The sequence below is a fragment of the Trachurus trachurus genome (assembly GCF_905171665.1).
Source record: "Trachurus trachurus genome assembly, chromosome: 24".
In the NCBI taxonomy this organism is placed as follows: domain Eukaryota; kingdom Metazoa; phylum Chordata; class Actinopteri; order Carangiformes; family Carangidae; genus Trachurus; species Trachurus trachurus.
The window spans coordinates 20,567,020-20,581,323 of NC_139910.1; the positions used below are offsets into that span (position 1 = coordinate 20,567,020).

Here is a 14,304-nt window from a genome sequence, read left to right on the forward strand (position 1 = left end):
ACAATTGTGTGTGTGTGTGTGTGTGTGTGTGTGTGTGTGTGTGTGTGTGTGTGTGTGTGTGTGTGTGTGTGTGTGTGTGTGTGTGTGTAAGAAAGAGAGGGAGAGAGAGAGAGAGAAAGTAGATACAACCTGCTAACTGTTAGCTGTTAGCTACCGTAGCTCAGGCGTCGGTCTCCCGTCAGTAAAAAAAAAAAAGCTGCTGTTTATTCCTCAAATGAAGCTCATTAAGTTGTTGAGCCTCTCCGGTACAGTTATCCATCACTGCAGTCGAATTAGCCGCTAAACTGCTGGACGCTAAAACCGAGGGGGCGACTGTGTGTTTACAATTCACGGAAGCAACGTGAACGTACGTGCTGCTCAGACTATGTAGAGTTACGCAATGAGGCAGGCAGGCAGCGTAGCCTCTGTACAGTACTGAAGTTAAACTCACTCACCCATAAAAGACGTGCTAAGCCGCAGGCAAAGTCCTTATTGAGTTCTTGGCGAAGCGGTTAGCATCGTCGCCTGCGGTGCGGGAATGCCGGGTACGAACCCCACTCAGGGCAGATCAGAGCAATATAAGATAACGTTGTGACTTGGGGGCCGTTGCTCTCATTGTCATCAGTGCTTGCAGCTTTGAAATGTCCAGTTTTTGTTTTGTTTTTGTTTTTTGCGGTCATTGCAGTGTCCTCCAGACAAAATGTTGAATGACCCCCCCTCGCTGACCTTTTTTTTTTAGTGGACCCACCCCTCAACAAAGAATATTATGACATGACCCCCCCCCCCCCCCCCCCCCCCCCATTTTCCTCCGGTGGCCCATTCCATAACGAACGGTCCCTGGACCCTTACCTTAAAGAAAGTTCAGAAAATGACTGGATAAACAACAGAAATATAATGGCCATATTAATGGTTATTAAGTGTATTTCTACTAACCTCACCTCCCTCTGGTTTTCTATTGCTAAACTTTTATCTATAGGCTACTCCTCTGTAAGCCTGTATCAGTTTATTTCACAACTTTCACCGTTGATACAGGAGGATCAAAATAACTACATCGTCCCAAGTTCATCTGGTCATGAACAGTACCATGTGAATATGGTGACCGGGTACTGCTCCTGCCCACTTGGGATGTCCGGTGGACAGTGCAAGCACCAGAGTGCTGTGGCAAGTTTGGCATGCAACTTCCTCCCGCATTTCCACACCTGCCATGAAGAAGCTGATTGCCACTGGTGAGTTACACCTACCGGCATGTATAATGAGAAATATTAAAGCCCATGTCTTTCCTCAAGAGGGAGGGAAAAGTATGAGTAGCCTATGTGTGAGTATAGTCAACAGTTTGTACCCTTGTATTTATTTTTTTAAATACAACTTTGGGCTGTAGGCTAGGCTATCATTTTTTATATAAATATATATATAAAGTCTAAAATGTTTTTAACAGGAATGGACATACCTGACGACTGGTTCCAAACCTTGGCACTACCTCACTCTCCTGCCGACAACACAACTGGAATCATGTCATGTTAGTTTAAACTATTCTGTCTGTTAATGCACACAACAATAAAGTCTTATTTAAATAAACTGACTGAAGACTTGTTTCAGATATCCTTTGCATGAGATATCCTTTATATGAGAATCAAATAACCTATACATTTGTTTACAACAAATTACAATTGTATAGATGGTTTTCTGTGGTGAAGGTACATCTGAAGAGGTAAAGGAATGTAGCCTAGCTACCATAAAGCACTAGAAAACCAAGGTTAGATTACATGATCTAATGTGATTTCAGAATCTGTTTTTAGTTTTGAACTACCCATTTTCAAGATGTCATCCAATCCATTATCCAAAATCGGTCAGATTACTTTTGAACAACTGAGCCCAGGTGGGGTCTCATTTTGGTCCGCTAGGTGGCGGTAACGTGTTTGAAAGCTGGTTGTCAAGGGGCCGTCTCCAGCAGGGGGCAGCAGACCGAGAATCAGCCGCTGAACAACAGAGTCGTGTGTCAGAGAGAGAAGTGGGAGGAGGAAGACCAAAACAACCTCCATCTTCTGGGAAACCACAGCTTCAGACTTCACATCCGACCGAACGACAGACCTCGGCCATCATGGGAGCCGTCCTGGGACTGTGCTCTATGGCGAGCTGGGTGAGTAACGTTACGTCGCCTCCCCGGCCGCTCATGTCGTGTCTGTGTCCGCTCCGAGCCCCGCTCCTTCAGCCCGCAGTGACTGCGCAGTAACACGAGCAGGCCGTAAACACGACGTCATGTCGGGCAGCCTGGGCTCACAGCTCGGCTGCAGCCGCACAAAGGCTGAGACCACAGACCGGGTCCAGGGGAGGATGCTCTGTCCGCTGGGTCTGGAAGAACCGGTCCGGTCCGGTCTGTGTGGCTGACGCAGAGCCGTGTGTGTGTGTGTGGTGAGAACATGGTGCTGTCGATCACGTCGTCAACAACAACAACATCATCATCAGGAACACGAAAGCCGGGCCACGAGCTCACTGTTGCAACATCTCGGCCTTTGAACCGTGTCAGGTTTCGGTGTGGTCAGCAGCCCCGCCTGTCCCTGTCTCCGTCTATAACTGCTGCTTATCTGCTGAGCACGTCTATAACAGTACTCTACTCTCTCTTAGCACGTCTATAACAGTACTCTTCTCTCTCTTAGCACGTCTATAACAGTACTCTACTCTCTCTTAGCACGTCTATAACAGTACTCTACTCTCTCTTAGCACGTCTATAACAGTACTCTACTCTCTCTTAGCACGTCTATAACAGCATAGTGCGAATTACAGGGGGTTTTGGGGGGGTTTGACCCCCCTAATTACGACTGCGACCCCCCTAAAAGAGGTACAAATAACAAATAGGGGGGGTTGAAACATTTATCTTTCTTATTAGTAATCATAAATACTACAATATACAGTATTTCCATAGTCATGCCAGGAAGATGCTTGTAGTAACATTTCAGACCCCCCTAGTGGACTAAACCATTTCATTGCCTGAATCTGCGCGTGTCACTGACTATGAACCCGAGATACCGGGACTGAGTCCAGGTGCGCTGTGTAAAATGTTGACCCCCCCAATGGTCATTGTATAATTCGCACTCTGTATAACAGTACTCTACTCTCTCTTAGCACGTCACTATACTCTCTCTTAGCACGTCTATAACAGTACTCTACTCTCTCTTAGCACGTCTATAACAGTACTCTACTCTCTCTTAGCACGTCTATAACAGTACTCTACTCTCTCTTAGCACGTCTATAACAGTACTCTGCTCTCTCTTAGCACGTCTATAACAGTACTATACTCTCTCTTAGCACGTCTATAACAGTACTATACTCTCTCTTAGCACGTCTATAACAGTACTCTACTCTCTCTTAGCACGTCTATAACAGTACTATACTCTCTCTTAGCACGTCTATAACAGTACTATACTCTCTCTTAGCACGTCTATAACGGTACTCTACTCTCTCTTAGCACGTCTATAACAGTACTCTGCTCTCTCTTAGCACGTCTATAACAGTACTCTGCTCTCTCTTAGCACGTCTATAACAGTACTCTGCTCTCTCTTAGCACGTCTATAACAGTACTATACTCTCTCTTAGCACGTCTATAACGGTACTCTACTCTCTCTTAGCACGTCTATAACAGTACTCTTCTCTCTCTTAGCACGTCTATAACAGTACTCTGCTCTCTCTTAGCACGTCTATAACAGTACTATACTCTCTCTTAGCACGTCTATAACAGTACTCTACTCTCTCTTAGCACGTCTATAACAGTACTCTTCTCTCTCTTAGCACGTCTATAACAGTACTCTGCTCTCTCTTAGCACGTCTATAACAGTACTCTGCTCTCTCTTAGCACGTCTATAACAGTACTCTACTCTCTCTTAGCACGTCTATAACAGTACTCTGCTCTCTCTTAGCACGTCTATAACAGTACTATACTCTCTCTTAGCACGTCTATAACGGTACTCTACTCTCTCTTAGCACGTCTATAACAGTACACTACTCTCTCTTAGCACGTCTATAACGGTACTCTACTCTCTCTTAGCACGTCTACAACAGTACTCTGCTCTCTCTTAGCACGTCTATAACAGTACTCTACTCTCTCTTAGCACGTCTATAACAGTACTATACTCTCTCTTAGCACGTCTATAACAGTACTCTACTCTCTCTTAGCACGTCTATAACGGTACTATACTCTCTCTTAGCACGTCTATAACAGTAGGCTACTCTCTCTTAGCACGTCTATAACAGTAGGCTACTCTCTCTTAGCACGTCTATAACAGTACACTACTCTCTCTTAGCACGTCTATAACGGTACTCTACTCTCTCTTAGCACGTCTATAACAGTACTATACTCTCTCTTAGCACGTCTATAACAGTACTCTACTCTCTCTTAGCACGTCTATAACGGTACTATACTCTCTCTTAGCACGTCTATAACAGTAGGCTACTCTCTCTTAGCACGTCTATAACAGTAGGCTACTCTCTCTTAGCACGTCTATAACAGTACACTACTCTCTCTTAGCACGTCTATAACAGTAGGCTACTCTACTCTCTCTTAGCACGTCTATAACAGTACTCTACTCTCTCTTAGCACGTCTATAACAGTACTCTACTCTCTCTTAGCACGTCTATAACAGTACTATACTCTCTCTTAGCACGTCTATAACAGTACTCTACTCTCTCTTAGCACGTCTATAACGGTACTATACTCTCTCTTAGCACGTCTATAACAGTAGGCTACTCTCTCTTAGCACGTCTATAACAGTACACTACTCTCTCTTAGCACGTCTATAACGGTACTCTACTCTCTCTTAGCACGTCTATAACAGTACTCTACTCTCTCTTAGCACGTCTATAACGGTACTCTACTCTCTCTTAGCACGTCTATAACGGTACTCTACTCTCTCTTAACAGTCGGGGAATTAGAAAAGCAGATGATGGAGAAGTTGCGCAACTGTGCGGATCTCCTGGATCACAAACACTGAGACCAACATGTGACACCAGTGATGGGAAATTGGAAATAACTGCGTTACTTTTTTCAGTAACGAGTAATCAAAAAAAAGTTACTGTTTCCCCGTTATGACGCCATCACTGTAAATGACAGTAAAAGTTGAGTCAAGAAATCCCGTCACAAAATAACACACTAGTCAAGGTGTAGCTACATACACATTTTTTTCAGTCCATCAACTAGTCGGAAATGAGATGTTTAGGTCGCGGAGCCTTCCTGTGCGGAGGAATACTGGCTGTGGTTTGGTTGGTTTCAGATAAACGGGAGGTTAGGGTTATGGTTAGGAGGTTAGGGGGCCAGCCAGTCCAAGTAATTTGACATATTTGAGCATTTTATTAAGAAAAGAAAAAAGTAATGCAATAATAACTTTTATTGGTAATTAGTTACTTTTTATAATGTAGCAATTCAGTTACTTTTAGGGAAAGTAACTAGTAACCATAACCATTTAGCTCACTTGGTGTTGAGGCTGCAGTCCTCACTGCAGGTGGCCCAGGGCCAGGTTCGAATCCCACATCGGCAGCCCTTTCCTGCATGTCATTCCCCCTCTCTGCCTCCCCATTTCCTGTCTCTCTCTCGACTGTGCTATCGATTAAAGGCAATAAAAAGCCCAAAAAATATATTTTACAAAAAAAAAAAAGTAACATGCCCAACACTGTGAAACACACACTCGGGGTGTTCTTGTTTCTGGTCTCCACACAGACCTCAGCTTCAGAAATAAAGCTCCTCCATGTATGTGCAGGTCCCGTGCCTGTGCGGCAGCGCCCCCTGCTTGCTGTGTCGATGCTGCCCCAGTGGGAACAACTCCACGGTGACTCGGCTCATCTACGCCTTCTTCCTGCTGCTGGGAGTCGGCATCGCCTGCATCATGTTGATGCCGGGCATGGAGACCCAGCTGAAGAAGGTATGTCGGCTCCTGTTGGCCCAGTCTGAACAGAGCCAAATCGGATTTGGACACTTGCTAAAAACAGTGTGGACAGTCTGCCCTAAAAATCAGATTTGAGAAAGAATCAGATTTGAATCAGATTGGCCTGCAGTCTGAACGAGGCCTAAGTGTTTACAGTCCCTCACATCACTCAGACCCTGTTACCAGGCTCTAAGTGGTGTAGAGCAGCTCACTATGCTGCAGCCTCTCACCTCCTGCTCTGTGCTGCTGCAGATTCCAGGTTTCTGTGAAGGAGGGATGGGTTCATCCATACCCGGTGTGGAGGGCCATGTGAACTGTGACGTGCTGGTCGGCTACAAAGCCGTGTACCGCGTCTGCTTCGGGATGGCCATGTTCTTCCTGCTCTTCTCTCTGCTGATGATCAAAGTGAAAAGCAGCCAGGACCCCCGAGCGGCGCTGCACAACGGGTGAGTCCTGCTGCTGTGTTGACCCACTCAGAGTGGATGGATGTTAAAGGTTGGGTTGGAGATCTTATTCTGGAGCATTTTTTACTAATCTGCTAGAAATCCTCTTAGCGCCCGATTGCAACTGAGTAAAATAAGGCTTTTTGACAAAAATGAGAAACAAGCCTCGAGAAAACACCACGTACAATGTCACATCGTAGTCAACTGGATGTGTCAATCAAGCTTCCGTCTCTCTCCCTCCTCTTGCGTGCACGATCAGAGTCTTCACCCATGTCCGTGGAAAGGTGGAGGCGTGATAAAACAGTTTTTCCAGGATCTCCAACCCTACCTTTAAAAGCATCAGTCCAAACCCAAAGCAATGTGTCACACACCAGTAGGGATGTCACGATTATAGATTTTCTTGGTACGATTATCGTCAGAGAAATAATCACTGTATTACGATTATGACGATTATTATGCAATAATCAATTTCTTTTAAAGACTATGAATGTGTAAAATCAAATATAGCCAAAATATACTTACATAACTGATTGTTTACACAAAATATTTTAAATATGTATTAATATAGGACCAATTATTAATCCCTCATGGGAAATGTTTCAAATCTATACCAAATGTTTAAGTTTATTTTAATCTTTCTTTTTTTTAAATTACAAATGACACGCTTACATTTAAATTCCTACCAATTCAGCATTACGTACATAGGTACATACATACATGTAAATTTACCAGTATCTGTGCATTTACCTTTACTTTGCCGACATGGTTCTGACATGTCATCTTTTTTGGAAAGTGACAGTATTTAGGAATCTTTACGATTAATTAATTGTGGCGTCTAATACCAAGATTAATTGTGAAAAGTAAGTAATCGTGACATCCCTACACACCAGAGATGCTGTCTGGCCTTAATACATGACTTGAGTGATTTATTATTAAGTAAATGACTTGTGATTGATTTTCTGATTATTGAACGATAAATGAATGTGTTCTCAACACTGATGATGTGTTGTGTGTCTCTTGTTCAGATTTTGGTTCTTTAAGTTTGCTGCTGCTGCTGCCATCACCATCGGGTCGTTCTTCATCACAGAGGGTCCCTTCACCACCGGTAGCTATGCCTGTCCTCTGTTGTCATGTGAATGACATCCATGATCCCATTAGCTTCAGAGTCTAGAGTTCTGTGTGTCTGTGTAAATGAGAGCGATGAATGCCAGGGCTTACAGAGCATATGACATCATGGTAGATGAGGGAGGGGCTGGGAGCTAACAGAAGCTACAAAAGTGAAAACAGGCGGAGAAAATGAGTGTAAGAGGAATTTGTCTTAAAGACTTTCTGGATTAAATGTTTGAAATGGGAAACAAAAAAAGAAAACATGAGAAAAAACGACTGTCCTCCGTCACAGCTCGGTGCTTGAACTTCTTCACTGATTAAAATACATTTCTGTGGCTGAAATGTGAATTACAACAACAAGGACAAAGAAAATGGTTTGGCTCTCAGTCAAATACACATAATCATCAGAAACACGATTAAAATCACAGATTATTCTAGTTTGAAAACTGATGGAAACATTTTGGATGAAAACACAACAATAATACCGGAAAAATTAGTTCAGAAACACATTACGCTTTTAGCGGATGGGTGCTGCATTAAAGTAACCAATAAGATAAGAGAACATAAGAACGCACTGTCGATCAATGCTGCACAGAGAGAGGTTGTTACGTTGAGAGTTCTCATCACCGGTTGCTCTGAGTCCGAGCAAAGTGTGGCCGTCAGTTATCAACGCGGCAGTGGAAGGTGCTGCAGCAGTTTTGAGAGAAAAACTAAGTTAAAAAAACGACGCATCGACTATTAAATAAGTCGTCGACGATTTTAATAGTCGACATCGACATAATCGTCACTAGTCAACTAATCATGGCAGCCCTACATCACACTGACATGTGTAGCCTAACACAACCACAACAGTTTTGCCTTCTGATGGCATTGTGATGCTGCACTGCCGGAGAATGTTGTCAGCACACATTACAGTTCTGATTATTATGTTGTAACTTGCATGAAGCTTCACTTGATAAACATAACACTTAATACTGTTAGTTAGTATGATCTGTTTTTTTTCCTTGATTGTTGACTATTAACAAATAATTTCCTCATAGAGATGGGAAATAGGCCACATGCCTTTATTTTTTGTGATGCACTGAAATTAAGTTATTACTAATTAAAGTATGTTGTGAAATTATTAACAAGACAGGGATGGCCTTACAGTTACAGCAGTTCTTGGTGGCATCAAATTGAAAGTTTGACCAAAGTGTTTGATGTAATTCAATTACAAAATGCCTCAAATTATAAATACAATCTGGACCGTCGTTTCAATAGGTAGATCTTGCCTGTCACCAAGCCTGAGGTCAGGGATCTTGGCCTTAAAAAGGTCGGTGACCACTGATGTAGATGTTAATGTGTGTGAATCACCTGGTCTTAAATGGACATTTTTGATGAGTGGACGTGACTGAGGTTGGGGCAGACTCATTGAAGTGAGTTGGAGGAGGCAGCAACAAGCTCTTTAATGACTGAGAACTGTTCTGCTTCACAGTGTGGTTCTACATCGGCATGGCCGGAGCCTTCTGCTTCATCCTCATCCAGCTGGTTCTGCTCATCGACTTTGCCCACTCCTGGAATGAGTCCTGGGTGGAGAAGATGGAGGAGGGCAACTCTCGCTGCTGGTATGCAGGTATGGAGACGGTATCATTAGAAGACTGGACATGTGAACCAACAGTAACCTTCAAAGAGCGCTGTGTTATTCACAGCTTGTGGTGTGCAGAAGTGGAGAAGTACTGGATGTAGTAGATGAAGCTGTTGAGCTCTCTGTTATTTACCCACCAAAATAATAGAAACACTGGGCACAGCAGAAGACCAGTCTTTTGTTGTAGTTTGATGATACATGAATCAAACAACAGCATCACACAAACACAAAACGGCACGTTGCTAAGTATCACTTTTGTTGTAGCAATTTCTTTCTCTTTAAACGCACTTGAGTCGATTAGGTAATACTGAAATCTGAATAAACAATAACTTCAAATTGACAAGAAAAGCAACAACTCTCAAAACAAGTCTAATTGAAGCTGTAATGCAGTATATACATGTGTACAGAATCCAGGCAGAACACCTTGGGGTGCAGTGTGTGTGATGTGTGTGTGATGTGCTGTGTGTTCACAGCTCTGCTGTCGGTCACCGCGGTGAGCTACCTGATGTCTCTGGTGTCTCTGGTCATGTTCTACGTCTACTACACCCACTCTGACGGCTGCACTGAGAACAAGGTCTTCATCAGCATCAACATGCTCCTCTGCCTCGGCGCCTCTGTCCTGTCTGTCCTGCCTCAGATCCAGGTTCACACCGCTTCTTTCTTCTATCCAGATTAGAGCACAGGTGTTGGGTGATGATGGAGGAAGATGTGACTAATGTAGTTGAGTCAATACACTTGTTGTTGGGGGTGATTTGTCTTAAACGGATAGTTCAACATTTTGGCAAATTGGCCCATTGTCATAATCGCTATAGTCATAGCAGTTGGTTCATTACCTTTATTTGTCGGTGCAAGCTATTTTTAGAACGGCGGAGCGGAGCGGCGAGCTTCTCAGAGCTATGCTACGGAGGCTAATGGGATTTCTTGGTTTCCCTCATCAGACTCATCAAATACACAATCCAACAACTCCAAAACGCTGTCGTGGACAAGTTGTGACCTGCACATTCACCACGCTATGAGATAATAATGGAACGTTACTTAACAGAGTTGTTTTCGAGGTTAAATACAGAGACTGCTTGCTGAAAAACTGTCCCTGAAGGCAACGCGTATCAGCGATTTTGCATGAATTTACCTCTAAAACAGCTCTGTCTCGTTACATTCTGTTATTATCTCATAGCGTGATGAATGTGCAGGTCACAACTTGTCCACCAGAGTGTTTTGGAGTTGTTGGATTGTGTATTTGATGAGTTGGATGAGGGAAACCAAGAAATTCCATCAGCCTCTGTAGCGTAGCTCTGAGCAGCTCACGGCTGCACGCCGCCGTTCTAAAAATAGCACCGACAAATAAAGGTAACAAACCTACTGCTATGACTATAGCGATTATGGCAACTATCCCTTTAATCAGTGTTTGTTCCTACTAATGCCTGCTGTTCTCTGGCTGCAGGAGTCCCAGCCCAGGTCTGGCCTGCTGCAGTCGTCCCTGGTGACCCTGTACACCATGTACCTGACCTGGTCTGCCATGACCAATGAGCCTGGTGAGCTAACACATCCATGCTTTATATAGAGCTTCTATCCTCTCCCATGGCCCAGGTACAACAGCAGTGTTGTGTCTCTATGCAGCGCTCTGAAATGTTCCACTGTCAGGTTTATTTACAGCTCTGTCTGGAGGACTGGACATGTAACACAGCAGTATCACAACACTGAAAAATCTGAATCAGGATTTTTGGAGCAGTTTCTCAGCAGAGATAGATTCATGATGCTAATCTGAATCTTTTATTTTTTGCCCTTCACTAACATGATGTTCATCAAGGGTCAATAAATAGTTAAATACTGCTGATATTTAATTATTTGTTGACCCTTGATGCACTTTAATTGTTTTTCTGCTACAGGAGACTGCCAAACCAAATGTTGTTCTAAATGCCCTTATGCAATGACAATAAACAATAAGCAAACTAACCGACTCACTAACAATAATGGCTTCAAATGTGTTCTGGTTGTGTCTCAGACAGGAAATGTAACCCCAGTCTGCTGGGCATCATCGGGCTGAACAGCACCAGTCCCGCAGGTCAGGACCAAGTGGTTCAGTGGTGGGACGCTCAGGGCATCGTGGGATTGATCCTCTTCCTCATGTGTGTCCTCTACTCCAGGTGAGAAAGCGCTTTACTGCTTCACTTGCAGAATCTTTCTGGCGAGAGTCGGTGCGTGAAGTGACCCGTGTCTGTCCCTCTGTGTGCCGATCAGCATTCGTAACTCGTCCAACGCCCAGGTGAACAAGCTGACTCTGACCAGCGACGAGTCGGCTCTGATCGAGGACGGGCCGCAGAGCGACAGCTTCGAGGAGGGCGGCGCTCACAACAGAGCCGTGGACAACGAGAAGGACGGAGTCACCTACTCGTACTCCTTCTTCCACTTCATGCTGTTCCTGGCATCACTCTACATCATGATGACTCTCACCAACTGGTACAGGTGGGCCCACACGCTACCACAGTGTCATATGTTCCTCCTGCTGATCAGGTATTAGGTCACTGACTGATGCAGGACATCTGGTGCTCACAGCTAGGGTTGCAAAAAGGTGGAAAATGTCCCTTAAATTCCTAGAAACTTTCCATGGGAGGTTAAACTGGGGAAATGATTCCAAATTGGAAACTTTCTATGAGAATTAACTTAAAATTTGAGGGTAATTGAAACAAACTGTATCATAGCCAATCATAAATATAAACATTTAGTTTTGTCATGAGCAGACATCCATGTAAAATAAACCAAATAAAAAAACCTGACACTTCAACAGAGTCATATGTGAGTAGAACTTTAAAACTTGAATTCTTGTATCAAACCATTTTTAGTTAGTTAGTTAGTTTAGTTTATTTCGGACATGTTAAAAGAAATAAAACATAACAAATAAAAACTTTGCAAAGACAACACATGAACAAAAATAAAATAATTGAAAATAAAGATAATTTGATTTTTTTTTTTTATGTTTAATCAATCAATTATTTCATTGAGCAACAAAAAATATGAATGTTGAGTGAAATATTATTCATCCCCTACCCCATTCAATGAACAAGTAAAATGTGAAGTCCCGTTCAAAATGTTAAAATAAATGTTGTGTTAAACATTAAAACCAGAGATCAAATATACTGTATGTACCCCATAATATTCTAAAAACATACTTGGCTTTATGTAGGCTGCCAGCTCAAATGTGGCTTCAGTGGTTTTGTGCTTTGGCCTAAGTACTCCAGTGTTGTAGAACTCTTCTGTGCATATGATTGAGGAATAACATAAGTGTGCTTGTATTTCTGATTTCAGAATTATTTTCCCCAACTATATTTAAGTTTCCTGTTAGGCGCCAACCTTCAATTGTGTAATGTAGACTACTTAGAAATAGCGTATCTTCACACTGATGGGCTCATTTGCTGTTGTAGGTAACAGAGACACATCAGCAGAAACCAGAGACTTTTGCGTATCCAGTTAAAAACTCCGTACAGGGGCTTTAATTCCCATGGAAAGTTTCCAATTTTGCACCCCTAGTCCCAGCAGAGTATGAACTCAATCAGCTGACTTGTTTCTCCACTGTGTGTCTCTGCTGCAGCCCTGACTCCAACTACGAGGCCATGACCAGCAAGTGGCCGTCGGTGTGGGTGAAGATCTCCTCCAGCTGGATCTGCATCGCCCTCTACGTCTGGACTCTGGTGGCTCCGCTGGTCCTGGTCAACAGAGACTTTGACTGAAACGCATCCACGCAAACATCCATGCTCACACATTCATTCATGCTCTGCTTCATCAGTGTTTTGTTTCAGCAAAGTCAGTTTTAACAGTAGGTAGCTAACCCTGCATCAGTGTCTGAGGCCGGAGGCGTGGCTGCACTCAGACTGGCGGGAAGGTTTCAGGCTGTTGCGGCCAGCTAACTGGACACCTAAGGATGTTTGAATGAGTTCCATCCCAGCTCTGACTGCAGCCCGGTCTCATCTGGTGTAACTGTCCTTGTGAATTCTCAGAGTGGCCTCCCATACTGTTCCCCTTGTAGATATATCCTGTGCAATCCTTGTGAATGATTTCTTTATACTGACAGAGCTGCATGCTTTTCCTCCACAACTTGATGTGACATTCAGTAGCTGTATATGACGCTTTTATAAGGAGGGGGGTGATGATGTCGCTCCACTGTGGGCAGCGGCAGGTGAACTCTGTTGTAACACTTGTGGAAATGCTGTTACATGTAAAACAAGGGAGAAGCTGCTGAGAGGAAGGTTTGAGTTGTGTACGAGCAGAACTCCAGCTGTGGCGCCAACAGAGGGAGAAGACTGGCTCACCGTAGTTCATTTACCAGGCATGAGCACTGCTGTGTAACATTGTGTGTGTATTCTACTTATCTACTGTTGTGTTAATGCTCTGCCAGCTGTGTGTTCACTCTGCTGCCCGTCAACTCCTCAGCACATACTAGATAGAAGAAGCTCATTTTGATTTGCATTGAATTTTAAATGTAAATTTTTGAGTTTGATTTATTGAAAACTTCTTGAGTAAATTATTTGGTAGTGTTTTTAGCATGTTGCTTCTCACAGACTTAGAGATTGTGGTTATATGTTTGTTTGGTCATCCCTGTGCTTTTTATCCTAATATGATTTTTTTTGTTGACATGTGAAACCCTGCACCAGTTCCTGCCAGACGGGTGCAGCTGCACCCAGGCTGGCTGGAAGATTCCAGTTTTGTTTTTGTAGCTGTGGCTTATCTGCACAGATTGTAAATTGTAACTCGTTAAATAAAACTAAGGAAAAAGAGGCCAAGTGTGTTGTTCCCTCAGTGTGGCTGGGACCAGAGGTCGACCAGTCATGGGTTTCTAAAGGCTGATAACCACAGAGAGCCAATTAATCAGCCCATACCTCACACACAAAAAAGCTGACGATGTAGTAAATGAACAATCTTAGATTTTATTTGAACTGATTAAACACCTGAGTGTGCTGATGATTAAAAAACAAGAGCACAAGAAGTAGGTAGATTTGTTTTAGCAGATCATGATCCCATACTTAAAATGTATCACACACTACATTTTGATTTTCAGGCGCTACGTTTCAGAATAAATAAAAAAAAGTCTGTGTATGCACACACTCTTAATTGTGTCCACTGTGTGACGTTAGAGACCTTTTAACCAGAACAAAATATGTTTGCTGTATGTCAGGTGTCGCGCATACAGCGTTGAGTTTGACTTAAATGAGGAACATTAAAATAATATAGCAGGTATTATTTAGAGACA

General features: G+C 43.3%; 1 protein-coding gene across 1 annotated transcript; it reads left to right on the forward strand.

The window, feature by feature from the left end:
* The first annotated feature begins 1,885 nt into the window (after window positions 1-1,885).
* On the forward strand, window positions 1,886-13,832 carry serinc1 (serine incorporator 1). Its single transcript, XM_084000747.1, has 10 exons — window positions 1,886-2,116; window positions 5,724-5,885; window positions 6,141-6,334; window positions 7,357-7,436; window positions 8,913-9,050; window positions 9,536-9,705; window positions 10,504-10,594; window positions 11,065-11,206; window positions 11,301-11,525; window positions 12,649-13,832. Exons 1-10 carry the CDS (start codon window positions 2,078-2,080, stop codon window positions 12,785-12,787), a joined length of 1,380 nt encoding a protein of 459 aa, XP_083856873.1. The 5' UTR covers window positions 1,886-2,077; the 3' UTR covers window positions 12,788-13,832.
* Window positions 13,833-14,304: the final 472 nt, after the last annotated feature.